This window comes from Bufo bufo, chromosome 2 (genome assembly GCF_905171765.1).
Source record: "Bufo bufo chromosome 2, aBufBuf1.1, whole genome shotgun sequence".
Classification (NCBI taxonomy): domain Eukaryota; kingdom Metazoa; phylum Chordata; class Amphibia; order Anura; family Bufonidae; genus Bufo; species Bufo bufo.
In genome coordinates, this window is record NC_053390.1 from 288854781 (window position 1) to 288879664 (window position 24884).

The 24884-nt window shown below is 45.4% G+C and overlaps 1 protein-coding gene across 6 annotated transcripts in view; it reads left to right on the forward strand.

Annotated features, from left to right (window-relative positions):
• The window catches only part of MTMR3 (myotubularin related protein 3), an 86152-nt gene extending 62611 nt beyond the window's left edge, over positions 1–23541 (forward strand). For 5 of the 6 annotated variants that reach the window (XM_040416690.1, XM_040416692.1, XM_040416689.1 and 2 more), the window contains 13 exons: positions 1266–1379; positions 1840–2048; positions 2150–2275; positions 3737–3848; positions 3969–4164; positions 5421–5606; positions 7498–7668; positions 8027–8172; positions 8798–10115; positions 10540–10650; positions 12645–12733; positions 12889–12915; positions 21888–23541. In XM_040416690.1, coding sequence (XP_040272624.1) covers positions 1266–1379; positions 1840–2048; positions 2150–2275; positions 3737–3848; positions 3969–4164; positions 5421–5606; positions 7498–7668; positions 8027–8172; positions 8798–10115; positions 10540–10650; positions 12645–12733; positions 12889–12915; positions 21888–22044 — 2962 coding nt within the window. In that variant the 3' untranslated portion in view covers positions 22045–23541. The remainder of the gene's footprint in view (positions 1–1265; positions 1380–1839; positions 2049–2149; positions 2276–3736; positions 3849–3968; positions 4165–5420; positions 5607–7497; positions 7669–8026; positions 8173–8797; positions 10116–10539; positions 10651–12644; positions 12734–12888; positions 12916–21887) is intronic. The other variant, XM_040416693.1, reaches the window with a different exon arrangement.
• Positions 23542–24884: the final 1343 nt, after the last annotated feature.

A 24884-nucleotide genomic window follows, 5' to 3' on the forward strand; every position in this document is an offset into this window, starting at 1 on the left:
GGACGGATCGCGGACCCATTCAAGTGAATGGGTCCGCGATCTGCATGCGGTTGCCCCGCGGTCGGTGCCCGTGCATTGCGGACTGCACGGACAGCACACGGTCGTGTGAACAAGCCCTAATAGAGAGGGACACAAGTATTCAAATAACATATGCTGTTAATTTTTCCTTGACGGTTATTCTGTGCAATTGTTCCATGGCCCGGTGAATAGGATCACTCATTTGTTACAGTTCATTTTCTTCAGATAGGAGGCCTACTAGAAGGAAAAATGACCCTACATTAAAATGTTATAGTGCAGTTGAAAAAAAAACTTTTCTATCAGTTTTAACCAAGGGATGGGTATGGATGTGAATTAAAGAGGACCTGTCGCCTCTCCTGATAGGTCTGTTTTATTAACTACTTACATCCCCATGTAATAATTCTGGAGCATCTATTCTTATGACTGTGTGTTGTGCAGTTAATTTATTATTCCTGCTAGACGTTATTAATAAATTAGTAGCAGTTTGCAGTGAAGGTACAGATGAGTGTTACTAGTTAAGGGTGTGTCCCTACACAGTCTGACACTGGAAGCTCTGATAGGATGGTCTTATACAGTGCAGAGACACCACCTGGACCTTCACTGCGAGCCTCTAGAAAATCATTCATAACTTCTAGCAGGAATAATTAAAGAATGGCACTTTATATTGTGATTAGAATAGATGCTCCAAAATTTCTTTAGGGGATACAAGTAGTTTCGAAAACAGGCATGTCAGGAGAGGTGACAGGTCCGCTTTGAGGGAAGGGGAGTGAGAAATCTGAATTCTTCACCTTTACATAAGCGTTAATGTTGTTTAGTTCTAAGAATTCAGCCTTTTTTTAAAACACAATCTAGTAGAACAATGAATGGAGAGATATCTAGATCCATGTGAGATACTTGGCTGGTATATTTACTTGGATGCTGTGCTCCCTCTGTCACCGCGTACCCGCATATCAACCTCTTGGCAACATGATTGTGGGATGTGGATGAGATGCTTCGGTACCCGGAGGCTAACAGTGGCATCCAGGTCTGCCTTCAGTGTATGCTTCTTAGGGTGTGACAACCTAATACACTGCCATACGCAAGTATTGCAGTGTATTATATCAATGATCAGGCTGATAGGAGTTTAAGACTCCAGTGCTTTATTATACATAAGGAATGTAAATTACCACATAGAAAGCTGTGTACATTTAATAAGTGATATTTTATGGTGTATTTTTTTTTAATGAAACAAATTTCTTGTTTCAAAGACTGTGTTCTAGCTATCCACAAGAACTGATTGTTCCAGCATGGATAACAGACCCAGAACTGGAGAGCGTTGCCAGTTTTCGCGCTTGGAAACGTATTCCCGCTGTGGTGTACAGGTAATCCAGAAGTGTAGTCTATTAACACTATTAAACTATATGGTGGTCTGATCTCAGCCATGAATTCCTGAGATGGGAATGCCCCTTAAAGGGGTTATCCTGGCGTTAATATTGATTGCCTGTGCTCAGGATAGATCATCAATATCAGATCAGCGTGGATCCGACGCCTTCACTGACCAGCTGGTAGAAGAGTCTAGACGCTCTGAGCGCTGTGGCCTCTTCCTAGGCCATGTGACTGATGTACAATTTGCAACTCAGCCCCATTCAAGTCAATGGGGCTAAGCTCCAATACCAAACACCGCTGCTATGCGGTGAAACCAATGTGATAATGACCTATCCTGTGGATATCCTGAGTCCAAATCTGTAGAAGATTTTTACATCGTGAAAGCTGAACGTATTGTAGTCACTTTCTATACAAAGTTTGTGTTATACTCCTTTTATCTTGGCTTCTATCATACAGGCACCAGAATAATGGAGCTGTTATTGCCCGCTGTGGACAGCCTGAGGTTAGTTGGTGGGGATGGAGGAATGCAGATGATGAGAACCTTGTTCAATCCATAGCCAAGTCCTGTGCAATTGACAGTAGTAGAAGCAGTTCAGGGAAATTGTCCAACGGCTCGTGTTCTCGTAGCCATATGAATGGAGGAGTGCTTACTGATATTGATTTTGGTAAGTGCTATAGTATATTATTGACAAGTTTCCAATGCCAATTAATATGAAAACTGTTGCTTTTATTCTGTTGTGTGACTGTCTTGTATTGTTTCCTTTAGATTCCTCCTTGTCTAATGTACCTCCATCTTCTGAGAGCCAGCCTCAAAAGCTATTGATTCTTGATGCGCGGTCTTATGCTGCTGCAGTGGCTAATCGTGCCAAAGGTGGAGGCTGTGAATGCCCTGGTGAGTCTGTTTTTGTAATGTGTAACTAACTATACATTTATTTTTATATTTTTTTTTCCAATTATAGGACTTCACTTGCAGGATAATCTGATTATTATGAGTGCCACTGCCCCAGTATGGTTGTCATATGCCAATGTTTTTTGCGTAATTCGTTTTTTGCCATCCTAGGACAACAGAACTGTGTGGGTAGTCCTTATCAATATCTAAGATGCTTAAAGGGGTTTTCTGGTTACATGCGAGCGCATTCTGACTAGCCACTCTGTCCATTTCAGGTGGAGCTCCACAGGGTTTGGGGCCCCCGTTCTCGTGATCAGTTGGGATCCCAGCGGTAGGACCCCACTGATCTAATAGTTATTCCCAATCCTTTGTATAGGGTATAACTTTTTGTGACCAGAAAACCCCTTTAAGAATACTGTATTGAGAGTGGCATTGAGTCAGTGGACTGTGCAGTCAAAATTTGTGTATGTCTGAAAATTGCTAGGGCATCAAGTCTGGGACTGTGCTGAAATAAAAACAACTGGTGGATTTAGGTTAAAATGTAGGTACACAGTGGGGAGGGGCTCATTTATTACAATTCTGTATGCAAGGTTTTGTAAATACCATTTTTTACTTTTTCCCACCACCATCAACACTGGGGAGTGACTGGGGTGAGTGGGGGCATGGCAATAGGCAGGGCCATCAGTCCTGGCAAATGCACTAACATTTACGTCAGTTTTCTGGCTTAAATGAGTATTGAAATCTACTCCAATTATGGGGCTAGAATTGATTTCATTCGAGGCACTTTGATCTTCGTCATAAATTAAGTGTATCCTCCAGCAGAGCATATTAGAGACTGGTGTAAAACACTGGTCTTTGATAAAGGACACCCAGTGATTTCTAAATCACTCTCCAGGAATCTGATGAACATCCTGAAATTATTATTATTATTTATTAGTAAAGCGCCATTCATTCCATGGCACTGTACACATAAGCGGTGCACATACATAATACAGAGAATTGCACTAAGCATGAACAAGACGAGTTACAGACTGGACCAGAAGGAGAGAGGGCCCTGCCCGCGAGGGCTTACAATCTACAAGATGAATCAGACAGAGCGTTTTATCCGACAATTTTTGCTTAAACTGTTTAACCCATCAGAGCTGCCCTGGCAAACTGCTGATTTTGGCAGCTGCTCAGCCAGAAAGAGGCCACTGCAGAAGAAATATAGTATCACATGGCAGTGCGGGTTCAGGACCCCCTATATGGTGTCCATATGCCCTAATATGACATAAACAGGGGTTGTCTTTTATAATACTTTATGAGAAATTACTCTTTATGTAGGGTCTTTAAGCATAAAGTTTTTGTCTGACGAATAGAATTTTTAGCAGGTACTGGTTTTACAGTTAAATAGACAAGGTCTGTCCAGTGTTTAAGAAAGTATTAAAAAAAGTTGTTGTTTTTTTTTTTGTTATTTTTATATAGAGTATTATCCGAACTGTGAAGTAGTGTTTATGGGAATGGCTAATATACACTCCATCCGCAAGAGCTTCCAGTCCTTACGGCTCCTATGCACTCAGATGCCAGACCCAGCTAAGTAAGTTATTTCCCCCTCCTTTTTCATATCTAGTTGTGCTTCTCTTCCTAACCATCTCCATGCAGGAGATATCTACCTACCAATTTACTGCAACTGTCCTTTTTCTTTAAATCTCCTCAGTTGGCTGTCTGCCCTGGAAGGGACAAAGTGGCTACAACACCTGTCTATGCTGCTGAAGTCCTCTTTGCTGGTAGTGCATGCGTTGGATCGTGATCAGCGACCTGTTCTTGTGCACTGCTCAGACGGATGGGACCGCACTCCACAAATTGTTGCTCTCTCCAAGCTCCTGTTGGATCCATATTACAGGAGCATTGAGGTATTTGGTTTACACTGTTACTCCAACATTACTGTAGGTAAAGAGCAATAAAATGATTACTATTCCTAGAACACTGATCAGTCATCCAGAGAAAGATTGACTGGATTGTAGGAATGAAAAAAAATGTTGAACTGTTTTATTAAAGCTCTATAGAAGATGTCAGCTGAGAGTAACAGGTAAAATGATGGTGGGCACATAAAATGTGTACTCGGTTCATACCACAAAATGGTTGTAGCAGACACAAATCATGGGATTACAGAGTTTGCACAGATCTGCAGATTTTTTCTTATGCTATGCACACAAACACAACCTGTTGACTGTCACGGTCGTTCTGTGTACTGTACAGTACATCATAGTGAGAATGCTTATTCTTGGCCAGTGATATACATTATGGGATACGACCTCTTATATAGCAAGAGCAAACTGGAGCTTGTTGCTTCTTGTAGACTCTAAACTGGCGACATACATAGAAACATAAGCTTATGGTTTATTCTCTGCTCATACCAGAGCACTCCTAAAAAATACAAGTGCACTGAATTTTACATCACTGAATATTTAGCAGTTAAAGGAGTTGTGCAGGTTCCGAAAAAAAATATGTCTACTTTGCGCCAAAAGCAGCACTAAACCTGTCCACAGGTTGTATGTAGTATTCCAGCTCAGCTTCATTTCCTTCAGTGCGGCTAAGATGCAATACAAAATACAAACATTGGACAAGTGTGGTCCTGTTTCTGGAAGAAAACAGCCAGGTTTTTCTAATCCTGGACAACCTATTTAAAGTTTATTTCAAAAGTCATCCCTTTATAGCTACTGACTCTTATTTGGTGCTGCAGTTAAAGTCTTTCTAATGTGACAGAGCATGCCATTATACAATTTGCTTATATATTAAAATCCCAGACGGCCTTTTCACATGCTTAGTCATCATGAATCGGATCTCAGATCAGACACAAAAAAAAACAGGCATTTACATACCTGTCCTGGCTTCTCTTTTGTTCAGAGCTCTGTGCACAGGTCCTAATGCTGACTAGCAAAAAGACCTTTAATGTGCTGCAGCACACAGTGTCCTAAAGGGTCTGATGTGGCAGTGGCATTTAAAAAGTTGCAAACATGGTTTTATGACAGAAAACTGGTGTGGAGTGAATGATAAATTCCTTCCAGTTTTTTGGGTTGTCTTTTTTATTTTTTTATTTTTTTTCCTGCTCTGTGTCAGATGAACAGTTTACGTGGTTATGATTTTCTGCTTTTAACACACCTTTTAGGGTTTCCAAGTTTTGGTGGAGACAGAGTGGTTGGACTTTGGGCACAAGTTTGCCGATCGTTGTGGGCATGGGGAAAACTCTGAAGACCTGAATGAGCGCTGTCCGGTCTTCCTGCAGTGGCTAGACTGTGTTCACCAGTTACAGAGACAATTCCCTTGTTCCTTTGAGTTCAATGAGGCTTTTCTGGTAAGTGTGTTCTGCAATAGGTGATCCAAGTATATCAACCGTATTAGCTGCTTCCTTATCACATTCTTCAATAGTGTTGTCTCATATATGCCCTAGCAGAGCACTTCTTTAAGAGAATCTGTCACAACACATCTAGATGCTCATTCGAAACTGCAACAAAGGGTAGTCTTGAGTGGGAGTGGCGGCTGTGACACACGGGGCCACTCTGCTAATAACACTGAAGGGTACTTTTCTACACTGAATAATGACACTGATTTAGAAAGAGCATCTAATAACATTTCTGAAAAGGAAAAAATGTCCTGGTTAAACGGATTGTCTCATTTCAGCCAATAGCATTTATCATGTAGAGAAAGTTAATACAAAGCACTTACTAATGTATTGCGATTGTCCATATTGCTTCCTTTGCTGGCTTGAATTATTTTTCCATCACTTTATAAACTGCTCATATCTAGGGGTTACGGCCACCACTGCAGTGCAGATACGAGGTGGCCTGGACGTGTGACTGAGCACTCCCACCGTCCCGGCCATCACTTTTTCCTATAGTGTGCTCACCCTGCTGCTCGATTGCAGTGGTAGCCGTAACCCCTGTATACAAGCAATCTATAATGTGATGAGCGAGCTTTGGATGCCATATCCGAAGCCGCTTCCTTCAAAAGTTCGAATTAATAGTGTACGGAGATCAGTCTCCGTACACTATTAAAATGTATGAGCTCCAATGCGCCGGTTAGTTATTCACAAAGTTGCGTGTGACCTTGTAGAGTAACTTCGGTAAATGATTATTGTGGAAAAATACTTGAAAACTTGAAACCAAACTCTGCTTCGATTCCGAGGTACCAGTCAGAACTTAAGCCAAGTTCGGTTTCAATTTTAAAGTGGTTTTCCACTTTAAAAATCAATTACCAAAGTTATTCAACAAAGTCTTGCGCGACTTGCGAATAACTGACCGGCTCATCAGAGCCCATTCATTTTAATACTGTACGGAGAAGGATCTCTGTACAGTATTAAGTCTTATTCACACAGTCAGTGTTCAGTCAGTGATTTCCATCAGTGATTGTGATCCAAAACCAGGAGTGGAGCTACACAGACATAAGGTATAAGGGAAAGATCTGCACCTGTTCTGTGTTTAGAGCGGCAGCTGGTTTTGGCTCACAATCACTGATGGAAATCACTGACCGATTACACTGACGTGTGAATGAGGCATTAGGCTACATGCACACGAACGTATGTGTTTTTTTGGTCCGCAAATTGCAGATCCGCAAAAAAAAAAAATGATGACTTCCGTATGCCATCCGTTTGTTTTTTGCTGACCCATTGTAACAATGCCCAAAACGGACAAGAATAGAACATGTTCTATTTTCTTTGAGGGGCTACGGAACGGACATACTGAGGCGGACAGCACACGGTGTGCTGTCCACATTTTTTGCGGACCCATTGAATTTAATAGATCCGCATCCTATACGCCAAAAAAACGGAATGGACACGGAAACAACCAACGCTCATGTACATGTAGCCTTAGTCTAAAGTTTTGAACGAAGCGACTTCGGATGTAGCATACGAAGCTCGCTTCGATTATCACTAAATGTGATGGAAAAATAATGGTGGCCAAGCAAAGAAGACAATATGGAGAATAACAATACATTAGTAAGTGCCTTGTACTCACTTTCTCTAAATGATAAATGCCATTTACTGAAGTGAGACAACCCCTTTAAGTGAATAAATTCTGTATGGTATTTGCTAGTGGTCATTTGAGAGTCTGTGAACCTGTTAATATTGGTGCTTGAGTGGACCTCCCTTGATCACCATGTCTTGTGTGTCAGAGATATGGCAATTTGCCCATTTGTGTATTGGCATTCAGTGGTTACTTATTAGCTGTACCTTTTTTTTTTTATAGGTGAAATTGGTGCAGCACACTTACTCCTGTTTGTTTGGGACATTTCTTTGTAATAATGCCAAGGAAAGAAGTGAAAAACACATTCAGGAGCGGACATGCTCAGTTTGGTCACTGCTAAGAGCTGGGAACCGTTCCTTCAAGAACTTGCTGTATTCCTCTCAATCAGAAACTGTAAGTAGTTTTGCTTGTATTAGGCCACTTTCACACAGTCAGTGTTTGATCAGTTATTTCCATCAGTGATTGTCAGCCAAAACCAGGAGTGGGTCCTACACAGAAATAAGGTATAATGGAAAGATCTGCACCTGTTCTGTGTTTAGAGCCACACCTGGTTTTGTCTCTCAATCCCTGATGGAAAACACTGACCAAATGCTGACTGTGTGAAAGTGGCCTTATTAGAATTCAGTTTATAATAGCTTCTATGTCTTTTGTGTACCTATTGTACTTTGTAATGTGTATCAAATTCAAAATGAAGTGCCACCTGAGATTGTCAAGTTGCAGACAATTCCTTAATGTTCTTGATATTTTTCAGGTGCTGTATCCTGTGTGCCACGTTCGCAATCTAATGTTGTGGAGTGCGGTCTACCTCCCAGGCTCTTCCCCATCCACACCTAGTGAAGAATCCTGTACCCCATACCCAGCACCTGGATCTGCTGGGGAGGAGCCACCTCCGTGCAGGTGAGAGACCGAAACGTAGGTGTATTTGATTTTCTTTTTCGTCTGATCTCAAAGGGATATCAACTTGTCATTAGTTATTGCATTATGACAATGTTCCTATTATCAAGCAGCATTTACTATGTGTATTAGATTCTGCAGGTCCTGTGGAGTGAAGCGGGAAATTCTCTGTAACCAGAGAAAAAGGATAAATTAAAACTTTCCAGTAAACTAGCAGGATAGCAGGCCGAACCGGATGGACAGATGTCTTTTTTCGGCCTTATAAACTATGTTACTAAAATGTCAAGGGTTTTCAGAGATCTCTAAAAAGCTTTGCCCAGAACAGGGGGCTGTCCAACATGTAGGGAAACTCCTTACTCCACTACACTGGTTGCACTTCAATGACTTTACATCCATCGTTTATGTGACTGCTGCTGCCAGTCACTCCAACCCAGCAAGCATCAAAGTGACTAAGACCGAAGTGCATGGATGGAACATATAAAAATCAAAAAGGGATTGTTTTTATTATTTTTTTCTTTATTTTAGACACCTGCTCTGGGTCAAGTTTTTAAAAACCTTGCAAAGCTCTTTTAAGATTTGCATACACATTGCAATATATATATATAATGTATTTATATCCTTCCTCTAGGTTACCCAAGACTCGATCCTATGATGATCTCCCAACTGCTTGTGACATAAGTGTACCCTGTGTGAATAGGCGCAGCAGTGACCCCAGTCTAAATGAGAAGTGGCAGGAGCATCGGCGCTCTTTGGAACTGAATGGCTTGGCAAATTCTGCAGAAGAGTGCCAAGAAGGAGAGCGACTACTACCGGGGGCTCAGCTTTCCATGGCAGCTGGCGTTGGCGAAGGGCAAATAGAAAACATACTGCAAGAAGCCAGCAAAGAGGAGGGGGGTGGAGAAGAGCAGAATGCAAAATTAGTTCATGGGGAAAAAGAGGCTAAGGTTGAACAAACTGAAAAAACACGGGACCCTGAAAAAACTGTGGGAGACGAGGAGGAGGAGGAATCTTCTATGGATAGTAGTGCATCGAAGAGTGACAACGCAGGGAAAACCGATGGAGAAGAGGAAGACACAAACCCTGCCGTTGGACAGTTATGTACACATTTAGACCAAGCACCTTTCGAAGCTGATATTTCCAACCAGTCTGAAGAAGTCTCTGTCATGGTGTGTGAGGGGGAAGTGAGTCAGGTTATTAGAGAACAGTGTTCTGATCCCTCTGAGCTAGAGGAAAGTGAAAAGCATGATTTGGACTTATTAAACGGGGAAATTCAATGCTGTCCAGGTTCTGAATTCTCACAGAAACTGTCGCCACATCTTGTCCTTGAAGGCTCAACAGAAACTTTGGTCGATGATCATTCAGAATCATGGCCATGCAAACTAGACCATGTGACGGCAGCAAATGAACTTTCACTGAAATCCGAGCATGTGTCAGATGAGGGCATAATTATGACCGGTTTGAAAGGGTTTCAAAACCATAATGAAAGGACGCATTCTTCTTATCCCCATATTCATAGTGCCTTTCCCCCTACTGAATGCAACACACAAAATGTGTGCAATAGGGACCAATCTTCCCCTCCCGTTGTTGTTGATGGACCATGTCTTAGTGTGGACAATCGTCGGGGGAAGCAGATACTCTCAAGGCAGAACTCTAGTTCAAACAACCCCCAGGTTAATCTCAGAAACTTCCTACACAAGTGCCCCTTGCACAGTTGTGGAAGACACCGGATTGGGAGTTCCCCGGAGCAGCCAGCCCGCAATCATCTGGATGACGATGGGATGCCTTTGTATGTGGATGCCATCCAGCAGAGATTGAGGCAGATGGAAAGTGGTCATCAGCAGGAAGTGGAAACTTTAAAAAAGCAAGTGCAAGAGCTGCGCTGTCGACTTGAAAGCCATTTGCATAACGGCCCTCTACGTTTCAGTGGAGATTTTACAGATGAGGTGGTGAGTTCCCAGAGGCTCAAACTGAATTGTGAAGTTTGTATAATAAACCCTGCCGTGATTTGTGTAAATCGTGGTATCTGTACCAGTGTGGGCCATTGGCACTGATGCAAATACTGCAGCAAAGTTCTGTTCTGCGCTGCTGAATATGTCTGATGTTTTATGATCCTGTATGGTGCCAGTTGTATGATCCTGAGCCTGTCATCCCTGGAACCATACTGCCTGCATCTGTCAGTGGCTGAAAAGGCCAAGAGTTGCAGGTGGATTCACAGCCACTGTTTTGGGAACATTGCTTTACTGTGAAACAGATATCTGATGTATTTTGCTTTAAAAAAAAAAAAAGAAATCTTTTTTTTATTAAATATATTGAAAATATCGGTATTGTCGCTTAACATTTCTAGATAACATACATTTTTGCTCTTTACAGACCTCAATTCCTGACTCAGAAAGCAACAGAGACCCTAGCTGTTTGTCAGGCTGCAGTACAGAACTCTTCTCAGAAGCCAGCTGGGAGCAGGTGGACAAGCGGGACACAGAGGTATGACAGCACTCAATGGAACCATCACCTTGATAATTAACGTGCGAAGAGGATGCCAGAGCTAATAGCTATTCAGCCCTCAAATTATACATGAAGTGACTGTTCTGCTATCATATCTGTTCCTGTGCATGTGAGTACCACTAGTAGATGGTCCCTGAAAAGGAAGTCAGATTTACAGCTTCTCACTGGAAAAGACCATACTTGGGGATAGAAGGTAAATTACTAGTTTACTACCGCATGCAGACAGTCCCCAATGGTTTAGGACAGAGATTGCACTGGTGCAGAGTACTGATGAACATCCACTTACATGCCTGTCAGTTGGGTGGATGCATTGTTTTAACCTTGCACACAGATAAGGTTCCTCTAAGGTGCTAGTCACACCGTTACATGAAATGCACCATGCGGGCTAAAGGCCTATTGGTCATTCTCATACTGTTGGATCAGATGGGTTACTCAGCACCTCTGTTTGTGCATCCCACAGGTACTGCCAGCTCTTACTTCCCCAAGATTACAGGGCTGGCTGTATCCTTTGTAAATGATATACCAGAGGTACTAGTGGATATTTTGCCCATGCAACTTGCAGGTCACGTTTTATTGTCTCTACACTAAAAAGCAAAAGCAAGTCACTAAAAAGGAAGCCAAAACTACATTGTATCAGTGAAAAAAGCTATACTCACCTATACAAGGGCAGGTTATTATGCTCTCTCATATAATATTGTGGCAGGTCTGCATGCAGCAGTGAACTAGTCTCTTGTATCAGTAAGTATGGCCTTTTTCAGATGGACATACAGGAGGGTGTCATTAAAGGGGTTGTGCGTCTTTGCCAAACACCCCCTCTTCGGCAGACTTGCGAAGGGAAGTATTTTTACCTGCTTCCCGTTGCTTTCTCCCGCCTCCTTCTGTTCCCGGCCTCCGCTGTGCTGTCAGGATGTAAGCTTCTGTTTTGATTTCACGTGATGCAAGGGGAGCAGGTCACCACTGCGGATAGTGATTGACTGCAGCGGCATCAAAACAGAAGTTCACATCCTGGTTGCACAGTGGAGCAGCCAACGCTGGGGAGAGAAGGAGCTGGGAGACAGTGATGGGAAGCAGGTAAGTATGCTTGTCTTTGCACGTCTGCCCGGGGGGAGGGGGGTGGATTGCCAAACTGCAGCAAAAGTCAACCTATGGATACTTGCAAACCAGAATGCAGTTAGAGAATGGAAGGGCAGTCAAAGTTCATAATTGAAAGCTTTATAATGACTAGTACAGATGAAATTCCTAGAAACCAATGGTTGCCTACATTTTTCTCATACAGCCAGGCTGGCAGTATTGCTGCTGTGGCTGAGATGTGACATCCCATCCCATATTGCCCACTAGTTGTAGCCTAGCTCCAGTATAATGTTTTAACCCCTTCACAACATCCGCCGTACATGTACGACAGATGTCGGATCTTTTAAGATGTGCTCACTCCGGAGCGGAGTGAGTGCCAGCTATTTCATACAGCAGACACCCGTGGCTAATGTCCGCCTGTACTAGACTTCCAGGCTCATTACTTGTACGTTACAATTCAGGCCAGCAGGTGCCAGCACTGAATTGTAACATGGCTATTTCTGTATATGATAAAGGACAAAATTCCATTACCTTATACAAATTGCAATCTGATGATTGCATATTGTAGTCCACTTGGGGACCTAAAAATAATTTTTTTTTTTTTTTTTTAAATATAAAAATTTTAATCACCCTTCCTCCAAAATCAAAATACTTAAAAAATCAACATAATGGGCATCACTGTGTGCAAAAAATGCCCGTACTATTAAAGTATTAAAAAATGTATCCCATACGGTGAATGGTATAATTGGAAAAAAAATGGCCGATTCGTCATTTTTACCTCCCAGAAAAATGTAATAAAAAGTTAGCAAAAAGTCATACACACCCCAAAATGGTCAGCTTTTCTGGTGCCATAATGTAGAGGAGATATCTGAAATTTATTCCAAAAACAATTTTGATTGCAGGTGACAAGATGGCTTCCAGACCATTTAGCAGCTAACTGTTACAACTGTGATGGCAAGTTCTGGTTGGCGAGCAGAAAACACCATTGTAGGTAAGTACCGTCAAGAGTACCAAGGACATTAATCTGTTTACCCACTGATTGCTAATTCATATTTTAAATGTTGCTTAGTTACTACATTCACCAGCACACAAATAAACTACAACGCCAATGAAACCTTCCTCCATCTCAGCCATGTTTCCTTGCAGGAATGCAGGAGCCGGTGCCGAAACGTGGTGAGCTTTTTGTTGAGGTTGGTTAGACAGTTTGTTCTTTTGCAATCACCAGAACTAACAGCATCTGCCCCCTTGCAATCCTACACCTTTCACGTGCAAAACATGTCCTGAGAAAAGAAGCAAAGACCGCTACGTGTACAGTAGGAAATATTCGCCAGAAAGGTTTAGCAACTGAGAACATGAAACTGTTTGGATCATCATTCTGATGTCTTGTGTGCAAACTTGGTGACCACTAGAGTTGTGTGTTAATGCATAGATTCTTTCGAGTCATGTGAATTTGTGACTTGAGGCCGTGTGCATGAGGCCTTAGAAAGAGGTCATGTCACATTTAGGGCTCATTCAGACGGCCGTATGCTGTCCGCACAAATACTAAATGCTATCCATTTTTTTGCAGATCCGCAAAAAAAACAAAAAAAAACGGATAGCATTCAGTATTTTTGCGGACCCATAGACTTCAATGGGGCCATGTCCTAAATTTTCACGGACAAGTATAGGACATGTTTCATTTGTTTTGCGGAACTGTGGAATAGAAAAGGGCCCCAAAGAAGTGAATGGGTCAGCATCTAATCCGCAAAAAAATGGATCCGCATTTTTGCAGATGGCATACGACTGTCTAAATGAGCCCTTAACATGTATACACTAGATACCTGTGTTGTGGCTGAAACTGAAATCAGTGCAGCATATCTCTGAAAGGTGGATTTCTCGCCCATTTTCCTTGGGGGACACAGGAGACCATGGGTATAGCTCAGCTCCCTAGGAGGCGTGACACGAAGTGAAAACTGTTAAGCCCCTCCTCCAGCAGCTATACCCTCAGCCTGGAGAGAGAGACTGTCAGTTTTTGCTTAGTGTCCAAGGAGGCAAGACACTCCCTGCTCTGCAGGACTGTTTTCTCCTTGTTTAAATTTTGATTTTTACTTTTTTCTTTTTCTTCCAGACCATCAGGGACAACAAAGATGCAATAGACCTCTCTGTTTCTCCCGGGGTGGGGTTGAGCTGCGCCAGTTCCGGTCACCCGCACTGCTGCCTCCCCCACAGAAGGCAAGGTGGACCAGGGCAGCCTAGCTCCCCTGCATCCCGCCAGCGCAAGGGTCGCCCGCCCGCCCGGCAAGTCTCTCTTCCAGCGTCCTGCCACTACGGTGCCAGAAGCTGAAGGGGCGACCCTGCTGGAACGGACCGAGGGTGAAGACAGCTGATGGTGAGAGAGTGGCTTCTCCGGCCCTACGCTGGGCCGCAATTCCGGCGCTCCTTCCCAGGCCACCTGACTCTTCCGGCCTGCGGGGTGGGTACCCGCGGCCGGTATGTGCATGCGCCACTCCGGCTCCCTCCAGGTCCCGGCCGGTACCTCCCGGGCGCCGCAAAAATTCAGGCCCCGGCTTCGCGGCCTACTAGGCCGCAAAATTCCGGCCTCGATTGGAGGGGGCGGGAACTTCTCCAGGTGCGAATTCTTCTTCGCTGCGCCGCCCCCCAGGCCGGATCCCTGTTAACCTTTTGGGTACCGGCCGGCTCCCATCTAGAGGAGACCCTAAGATGTCTGGCAGGAAACTAAGATGCCTCTCAGAGAGGCTGTGCCCCTGTATGGTGGCCCCCTTTCTGCCTCAGAGAGGCTGTGTTTAAAAAAAAAAAAAAAAATTAATAAAAAAAAGAGAAATAACGGAATTCTTGTTGGCTGCGCAGGACGCTGCAGCCTGACCTCAGTAGTGCTGGCCGTATGCAAGCCCCCCTTCCATAGGCGGCATGTCGCGCTCCTCGGCCGCGGCGCTGGCCAGGTGCATGTTCCCCTTCTGAGCGGATCCTTGCCCTCTCCCAGGATACGGCGCTGGCCAGGTGCAGGCCGCCCTTTCTATAGGCAGAATTCGTCACCCTCTCCAGTTACGGTGCTGGCCATGTGCATGACCCCCCATCCTAGGCAGAATACTGCACTCTCCCTGGTTGTGGGCTGGCCTTGTGCATGACCCCCTTCTGTCGGCGGAATACTGCACTCTCACCGGATACGGTGCAGGCCATGTGCACGACCCCCTTCCATAGGCGGTATGCTGCGCTCTCACTGGATCCGCTGCCGGCCATGTGCATGACCCCCCTTCCATGGGCGGTGTGCTGCACTCTCACTTGATTCGCTGCCGGCCAAGGGCATGCCTCCTTTCCTCAGGCGGCATGCATACATACATACATACATACATACATACATACATTCTCACTGACTGTGGTTGTTCTCTCGCCAGTACGTTGCTGGCCATGTGCATGACCCTCATCCATGGCTGGGTGCTTGCACTCTCACTGGATGCGATGCTGGCCATGAACATTGCCCTCTTCCATGGGTGGAATGCTTGTACTCCCATTGGATACTGTGCTGGCCTTGTGCATGACCACCCCTTATTCCATGGGCGGAATTTTGCACGCTCACGAGACTCATGGCTGTCCTTGTATATGCTGTGCTGGACTCGTACATGTTCCCCTTCATTGGCGGAGTAGTTGCACTCTCACAGAATTCGGTGTCAGGTGGATTATTGCACAATCACTTAATGCTAGGATAACCCTGTGCATGTCCCCCTTTCACTAGGCGGACCTCCTGCGTTCCTGCTGGATACTGTGCGGCCATGTGCATGGTCCCCTTCTGGGCAAAATATGGTATGTCCTACTTCTCTGAAGTTGGTACTGGCCTTAGGCATCACCCCCTTTTGGGGCGGGCCTTTGCACTCTTGTTGACTGCAGTGTTTGCCAGGTACATTTCTCCCCTTTCTGGGCGGACTGCCTGCCTTCCATCGCATGCCATACTAGTCTTGTGCATAACTACCTTTCAGGCTACACTTCGCACTTCCGTAGATACTGTGGGACTCTGTGGCTGGCCCCCTTCGCTGAGTGACTATTTTGCAGTGAGCGGACGTTCTTGTGCGCTCTGTGCGTTGTTTGGGCCGTGTATGCCTTCTCCTCCCGTAGGTGGGTTGGCCTTCTCACTGCTTACGGGGCTGCTCGTACGTATGCCTCCCTTCCTCCTGCGAAGGGAGGCATACGATGCTGGCCTCGAGCCTTGCACTCTTCTCTGAAGAGATCATTCTGTTTCCACCTGACCCGGACGGGCTCTACTTGCTCTCTACTGCACCGAGCTCGGCGGTACTCGTTTTCGGGTTTGGATTGTATATTGCGGTTCCGTTGTGACGGTATCCACCATGTTTGTTGGCCCTTCCACCTGGGGAGTGCTCGTGGTTCCTAGATGCGTACCCATTCGTCCTCCCGCGGCATTGCTTTCCTGCGCAAGCGGTCACATGGTCGAGAGTGCTGTCTGCATCGCCCCTCGAAATCTACGTTGGCTTTGGCGGGACTACGGTTCCCTCGCCTACTACCATTTCCTCCTCTTCGGATGCAGTGTGGTATGAGTCCTTCCTGTTGGCGCCCTTTGCGCTTCATTTCTGCTCTGTTACCAGGTTCGGGCCGCTCTTCTCAGGAAGGTCATCCAACTTCTCTTGGGTGCTCGATTGTCCAGGTCCGTGGGACCTCCACTTTGGGTTCTTCAGGGTATTCGCCTTCTGTGAGGCGGTGAGCCGGGCGTCTCAGAGTAGTGGGTGTTCTGCCTTTGAGCTGTCCTACTATGACTTCCCTGTTGCCCACTCCTCCTTTCGGTTGGAGGGTGTTATGCCGGCCTCTGTCTCGACTGCTTTTTCTTGCCGGCTCTGTTTTGGCTCCCGCTCTGGCCATATCACTCCGATGTGGCGTCTGCCCCGCCCAGGTTCCGGGTGGGTACGGGGCGACGTTGCTCGGGGGCTGACGGGACCAGTTTTGCCGGACTCGTCTGCCCGTGTTACTGGTCTGCGCCTGATCATATTGGGTTTTTTCCCCACTTGCCCAGGCGATTCCAGCGGGCACGCTAGTGTTCGCTCCCGGCCATGCTTCATCCAGGATCTATTATCGGACTTAGAGTTCTTACCTGAGGTTCTGTGGGAAGCTGAGCTTTTCCCCACTCTGCCTTTCTCTCCCCATGGTTCTTTCCTTCTCCAGTCCGGCCTGGACCTGGGACTGGGACTCTGTTCCTTGAAGGGCAAGTGTCGGCACTGTCCATCTTCCAGCGTTCCTGGCCCCTCTTGGGCCTGTCAGGACCTTCTTCCACGGAGTGGCTCATTGGTTCCTCTGTACCGTCCCCGGTACCGCCCTGGGAACTACATACTGAGCTCTCGGCGCTCCAAGCTTTCCTTTTGGAGTCGTTACAGAAGTTCTCTCTACTCCTTCTGTCCTGTACTGTTGTTTTTCTGTAGCCATCGTGCCTCTCAGACGGGTGTCTGAATGGCGGCCCTTCTTGTTCCGAGCCTTCTGTCCTTCCCCAGGACAGGGCTGTTCTCCATCCCGTCCCTTCCTTCCTTCTGAAGGTGGTATCTGCCTTTCATCTCAACCTCTATCATCCTCCCCTTCCCACCCCCAGGAACGGACACTTCACCGATTGGACGTTGTTCGGGCCTTGCAGTTTTACTTGGAGATCACTGGCTTGGAGATCACATACTCCTGAAATTTTGGGGAGTATTAGCATTTAAAGGGACATGCTATAATTGTCTTCCTTACCGAGATACAAATGCCTGCCATGTTACTAGTCCATAATATGGCCATGTGTATGAGTCTTAAGGTAGAGAACCCCTTTTATGATGGTGTTTTAAGACATTTTCCTGGAACAGTTTGTGGGGGAACCGAAAAGCACATTTCCGCGTTCTGTTACAGAGCTCAAGATTTATATGTACATTTAATATACACTGCTCAAAAAAATAAAGGGAACACAAAAATAACACATCCTAGATCTGAATTAATTAAATATTTTTCTAAAATACTTTGTTCTTTACATAGTTGAATGTGCTGACAACAAAATCACACAAAAAAAAAAATGGAAATCAAATTTTTTAACCCATGGAGGTCTGGATTGGAGTCACACTCAAAATTAAAGTGGAAAAACACACTACAGGCTGATCCAACTTTTATGTAATGTCCTTAAAACAAGTCAAAATGAGGCTCAGTAGTGTGTGTGGCCTCCACGTGCCTGTATGACCTCCCTACAACGCCTGTGCATGCTCCTGATGAGGTGGCGGACGGTCTCCTGAGGGATCTCCTCCCAGACCTGGACTAAAAGCATCTGCCAACTCCTGGACAGTCTGTGGTGCAACGTGACGTTGGTGGATAGAGCGAGACATGATGTCCCAGATGTGCTCAATTGGATTCAGGTCTGGGGAACGGGCGGGCCAGTCCATAGCATCAATGCCTTCGTCTTGCAGGAACTGCTGACACACTCCAGCCATATGAGGTCTAGCATTGTCTTGCATTAGGAGGAACCCAGGGCCAACCACACCAGCATATGGTCTCACAAGGGGTCTGAGGATCTCATCTCGGTGCCTAATGGCAGTCAGGCTACCTCTGGCGAGCACATGGAGGGCTGTGCGGCCCTCCAAAGAAATGCCACCCCACACCATTACGGACCCAATGCCAAACCGGTCATGCTGGAGGATGTTGCAGGCAGCAGAACGTTCTCCACGGCGTCTCCAGACTCTGTCACATCTGTCACATGTGCTCAGTGTGAACCTGCTTTCATCTGTGAAGAGCACAGGGCGCCAGTGGCGAATTTGCCAATCTTGGTGTTCTCTGGCAAATGCCAAACGTCCTGCACGGTGTTGGGCTGTAAGCACAACCCCCACCTGTGGACGTCGGGCCCTCATATCACCCTCATGGAGTCTGTTTCTGACCGTTTGAGCAGACACATGCACATTTGTGGCCTGCTGGAGGTCATTTTGCAGGGCTCTGGCAGTGCTCCTCCTGTTCCTCCTTGCACAAAGGCGGAGGTAGCGGTCCTGCTGCTGGGTTGTTGCCCTCCTACGGCCGCCTCCACGTCTCCTGATGTACTGGCCTGTCTCCTGGTAGCGCCTCCATGCTCTGGACACTACGCTGACAGACACAGCAAACCTTCTTGCCACAGCTCGCATTGATGTGCCATCCTGGATAAGCTGCACTACCTGAGCCACTTGTGTGGGTTGTAGACTCCGTCTCATGCTACCACTAGAGTGAAAGCACCGCCAGCATTCAAAAGTGACCAAAACATCAGCCAGGAAGCATAGGAACTGAGAAGTGGTCTGTGGTTACCACCTGCAGAACCACTCCTTTATTGGGGGTGTCTTGCTAATTGCCTATAATTTCCACCTGTTGTCTATCCCATTTGCACAACAGCATGTGAAATTGATTGTCACTCAGTGTTACTTCCTAAGTGGACAGTTTGATTTCACAGAAGTGTGATTGACTTGGAGTTACATTGTGTTGTTTAAGTGTTCCCTTTATTTTTTTGAGCAGTGTATATATATTTTTTTTCATTTTCGTCATACCACTATTGTCCCAGTTGTGCAATACAGAATAAAGAGGTATCAGCTAGGGCATGCCGGATCAAAACTGACTCATGGAAATTAGATTAGTAAAAAATCCCATTAGCCATCATGTAAAGCTGCTTAGATAAGTGATGTTATTTGTAAGGGCAGGCAGTACCCACTGCTGGGTAGCTGCCACCCCCTGTGCCCTGGCTACTCCCCATGTACACAGCTTGAACTGTAAGAAGATACAATAAGTAAAGCAATTGGAGACTCTTTGTGACTCGCAAAAAACTAGTATCATTGTAGAGTAGTAGTTTCTGTGACATAAATACATGCATGCTGCCTGCTACCTAATAAACATTGGCGGTGTGGGTTGAGGATGCTGATTTTTAGCTCTTCACTGCATGAGCTGAACCTCTTTCTTGCATGTCTGCTAGAAGTTGTAGTGTTGTCTAAGGGCTCTTTCACACTTGCGTTATTGTCTTCCGGCATAGAGTTCCGTCGTCGGGGCTCTATGCCGGAAGAATACTGATCAGGATTATCCTAATGCATTCTGAATGGAGAGTAATCCGTTCAGGATGCATCAGGATGTCTTCAGTTCCGGTACGGAACGTTTTTTGGCCGGAGAAAATACCGCAGCATGCTGCGCTTTTTGCTCCGGCCAAAAATCCTGAAGACTTGCCGCAAGGCCGGATCCGGGATCAATGCCCATTGAAAGGCATTGATCCGGATCCGGCCTTAAGCTAAACGTCGTTTCGGCGCATTGCCGGACCCGACGTTTAGCTTTTTCTGAATAGTTACCATGGCTGCCGGGACGCTAAAGTCCTGACAGCCATGGTAAGTGTAGCGGGGAGCAGGGGAGCAGCATACTTACCGTCCGTGCGGCTCCCCGGGCGCTCCAGAGTGACGTCAGGGCGCCCCAAGCGCATGGATCACGTGATCACATGGATCACGTCATCCATGCGCATGGGGCGCTCTGACGTCATTCTGGAGCGCCCGGGGAGCCGCACGGACTGTAAGTATACCGCTCCCCCGCTCCCCGCTCCTACTATGGCAACCAGGACTTTAATAGCGTCCTGGGTGCCATAGTAACACTGAAAGCATTTGGAAGACGGTTCCGTCTTCAAATGCTTTCAGTACACTTGCGTTGTTACGGATCCGGCAGGCACCTCCGGCAACGGAAGTGCATGCCGGATCCCAACAACGCAAGTGTGAAAGAGGCCTAATGCAGTCCGTGGTTCACATGTCCACAGGCAGTAATAGCCACAGTGCTGGATCAAGGATAGGAGGCTGACCCCATAAAAACAAATACAATGTTGCTGCCATCTTATAGCTGTAACACAGTATTAAGAGGTTTTGTTCCGTGTGTTTTTTTGTTTGGTTGTGCTTTTTACAAGTTCCCTACAGAACGCACGATTTCACTCCTTGAAATAAGGGGATAAGCAGGGAGACTGTCCTTGCCAGTGCCCATGCTGTCAGCATGGTCAGATACACCATGATTTATTCACAGGAGCATGGCTGATTCACCAGTTGGCGGTGGCATTCTTTGCTAATCAATGAGCTGAACTTGGTCACTACTTGGCAAACAGTGGAGGCACAGAAATGCTGAAGGATTTTACTGGGGAACTCTGCTTTTTGTGTTTTGTTTTTGACGTCAGTATCTGATCTTTGTTGCCATATGCCCTGTACCCCTGCTGATCAGCTATTTTGCAGTAGCATAGGCTACTGGAGTACACCGCTCCATCCACTGCGCAGTGATCAGAGCTGGTAACTGCAGTGCTGCTCCTATGAAAGTGAGGCCTCATGCACAAGGCCATTGGCCGGCAATTTGCGGTCCCCAATACACAGGCAGCATCAGTGCGGCTGCCGCAGTCTGATCCAGACCCATTCAACTTGAATGCATCCGTGATCTGTCCGCACTGCAGAAAAATAGAACAAGTTCTATTTATTTTTTTTGCGGCGCAGAGGCACGGAGAGAAACCCCACGGAAGCACTCCGTGGTGCTTCCATGGGGTTCCGTGCCTCCGGACAGCAACTTCTCGATAACTGACCCATTCAAGTGAATGGGCCCGCATCCATGATGCGGTGCACAAACGGCCGGGGGCTGTATATTGCAGACCCGCTGTTTGCAAGCCGCAATACGGAAACGGCCGTGTGCATGAGGCCTGAATGGCATCAGCACTACAGTTATGACCTCTGTGCACTACTCAACGGACAAGGCTGTGTAGTTCTGGCACTGCAGCTATTGTATCTGATCGGCAGGGTCTCGGATCCCCCTGATCAGATATTGATGGCCTATCCTCAGGGTAGACCATCAATATTAAAGTCCCATAAAACCATTTTAAGTTTTTTACCTTTCAAGTGAAACTGCTTTTTAAAATGTCATTATTAGTAAAATGCATCTGATAAGGTCATATAATCTGCCAGGGCTGTTAATGACTTCACTTTGGTCCTTCAAATGTAAGCTTCCAAGGTAATCTGTACACTACAGATTCTTTGTCATTGAGCCCTAGCATTTCTGAGACCATAGTGAAAAAAATTAACGCCCCTGGTACATTATTAACCATGTTAGTCCGTTTTTATCTAATTATGAAATGTTATCCGGAGTTTCACTGTAACTATATCTTTTTAACGGCTTGTTTTCTTTTAAAGGAATTGTGGAAATGTTTTCTGTTCGAGCTGCTGCAACCAGAAGGTTCCTGTTCCAAGTCAGCAACTGTTTGAGCCCAACCGTGTGTGCAAGTCATGTTACAACAATCTTCACTCCAGCATGGAACTGGACAACCCAATCACAGCTTCTTCTAACTAGGCAATCATCCTTCCAGATGGGTAGAGCAAGAAGACAGCTCAGTCTCCGAATCTGTTGGAAGAACAAGCTATTGAAGATGGAATACTAAGACAAAGCCATCTTCTTTTTCTATTGACTGCTCTCTCTTTTTTTATTTTTTATTTCTGCATACTACATACTTTATTTTCTGTCTTATGTAGGAGCAGCGTTTGTGCTTGGTGGGGAGAGACATCACGGAATCTGCGCTTTCATATCTGCTTTGGAAGCTGCAGGAGCTCAGTATATATGAAAGGACAGTTGAGGCCTCTGTTAACACCATGGGTAATATGTAACATGAACCCAATAGGGGGCATGCAGTTATGCATATTGTGGAGGAATGTCACACTAAGTATGATACCAAGGTGCCCAAATCCTTTATTAAATGTATCCCTACTTAGCCACAAGATGATGATTCAGTAAAGAGAAGAGCCTGAAATTGCATCTGTGTCAAGGTATTCTCCATCTGTCAGTATAGTTCTAGCCTAACCCCAGTCTGTGATGTCTAGTTCAGGCCTCTGTTTGTCAGACTCTGGGAAGCAGTACTAGGCTCATATGTAACTGTATGTACTGTAGACATTGTATGACAAATACAATTGACCAAGCTTATTGTCTGATTTATTTTATTATTATTTTTCACTGATTGGCACATGTTGATAAAAGCATGGGCTCTAATTGTGCCCGTGTGTTTACATTCATTGCTTGGTGGCATTGGCGGATGAGAGGATTTCTTCTTGACATAGTTTGTGGTTGGCCGAATAATTCTGCTTTTCTGCACAAGGATATTTGTATCGTTTCTGCCAGGAAAGCCTATTGCACAAGTGAGACCGCTGAGAAAGAAACTCCTAATTTCCTCGCTCGTCTCTCAGTAACTGGGCAACACTGTAGGGCCAACGTGTTATGCCACAGTTCTTCTAAGCACCTTTTGCCACCGTCCCCATAAAGTGATCAACCTATGAGGATTCCTGACTATAAGCACCTCATCTACTGCAGCACTTACCTGATTTTTATTTCTGTGGTTTTCTCAATGGCTGACCACCTGCCCCCTCTTCCCTAGCGATTGGAATGCATTGTGTTACCATGTCCACAATATGTCTTAGGCCAGTTTCAGAGATCTGTACTAAAGGGGTTATCCAACGGCAAAGATCTGGGATAGTTGAGCTGTATGATTAAGGGGGATCCAAGGAGTGGGAGCCCACAGATCAGTAGAACACAGCACAGAAAGAACAGCACTTGAAGAACGAATGAGTGACCACCTCTTCATTTAAATCCGTTCTTGTGGTTGTGGGGGGTCCCTTTAATGATTTATCACCTATCCTGTATATGGGAGTAATGTTTGTCATGGGATGGCCTGAGACTTCTTTACTCTGGATAGGTCATCAATATCTGATCGTTGGGGGTCCGACACCTGATTAGCTGTTTGAGAAGGCACCAGCACTCACTGTAGCGCTGCTGCCTTCTCTCAGCTCACCAAGCACAGTGCCGTACATTGTATAGCGGCTGTTTTTGGTATGCCAGCTCAGCACCATTCACTTCAATGGGGCTGAGCTGCGCCTAGGCCATGTGACTGATGAAAGTGACGTAACATGGCCTAGGCAAAGCTGCAAGAAGGCCGCAGCACTACTACAAGCGCTGGAGCCTTCTCAAACAGCTGATTGGCGGGGGTCCTAGGCATTGGACTGCCATTGATCAGATATTTGATGACTTATCCAGAGTATAGGTCATCAGTTAAAAAATCTTGGAAAACCCCAGTTTATAGTATAGAGGTAAAGATTGACCTGTATTGTGGCAGTCTGAAACCAGCAGAAAGATATCTAAATAAATTGCAGTATATACTATAGAAACAGAATGACATAAGGAAAGTATTGGAAGATTCAAGAGGGGAATATTTTTTTGGGTACTTTTTTTTTCCATTATTTTATAGATATTTATTTGAATCCCCCTCCCCCTACTCGAGTGCACTTAGCAAACCTGCAGTTATTCCCTCTGGGTCTGCTTTAGGGGACAGGAGGGCTAATAAATTATGAAATGGGGCAATAAACCCATGTTTTCTCTACTGCGGTGCAGCAAAAGTGAAATTTAAAAAAATAACATGGTGTCAAGAAAACAAGGAATTTTGTGATGTTAGCTGTGGTCAAGGGTGGTTAACTCTTAAAGGGATTTTCTGACCTCAGGGTATTGATAGTCTATGCCCAGGATATGCCATCGATATTAGGTCAGTGGCAGTCCAACTCTCGGCACCCTCGATGATCAGTTGTTTGAAGGTCCTAGCACTCATGCAAGCGCTGTGGCCTTTTCAATTTACATAGGGTCATCTGCTTGCACTCTGTCTCTTTGGTAATGGAAGTGCTGGGTATTGTAGCTTTATCCTATGTAAATGGGATAAAGCTGCTATACCCTGAGCCGCCCTTCTAAGTAGACTGCGTGCATGTAAACAGCCCCATGAAGTAAGGCTGTCACAATGAAAACTCCTTTAAGGTTAGTAGAACGCTCTTACAGTTAGTGGCCCTCAATAAAATGTGGCTTATTATATTTTAGCAGAGTGATTTCACTTTGCAGTGTGCCCAAGGTTAGTAGTAAAAGTGATAGAAACACAAATGTAAATGAAAGGACGTCCAATTTTGCAACCATTTTTTTTTATTGATCCCAATGAATCTGAAATAAATTAGAAATGGCTTTAACTGAAAAATTTATCATTTTGTGTCTACAGCTTCTCTCTGTGATGTTACGTGGTAACAGACTACAAACAATTGAGTATTCTCTCCTAGCAGTCACACTTTCTTCTATTTTCCCCTGACTTCTTGGTAATGTAGTAGGACAGATGA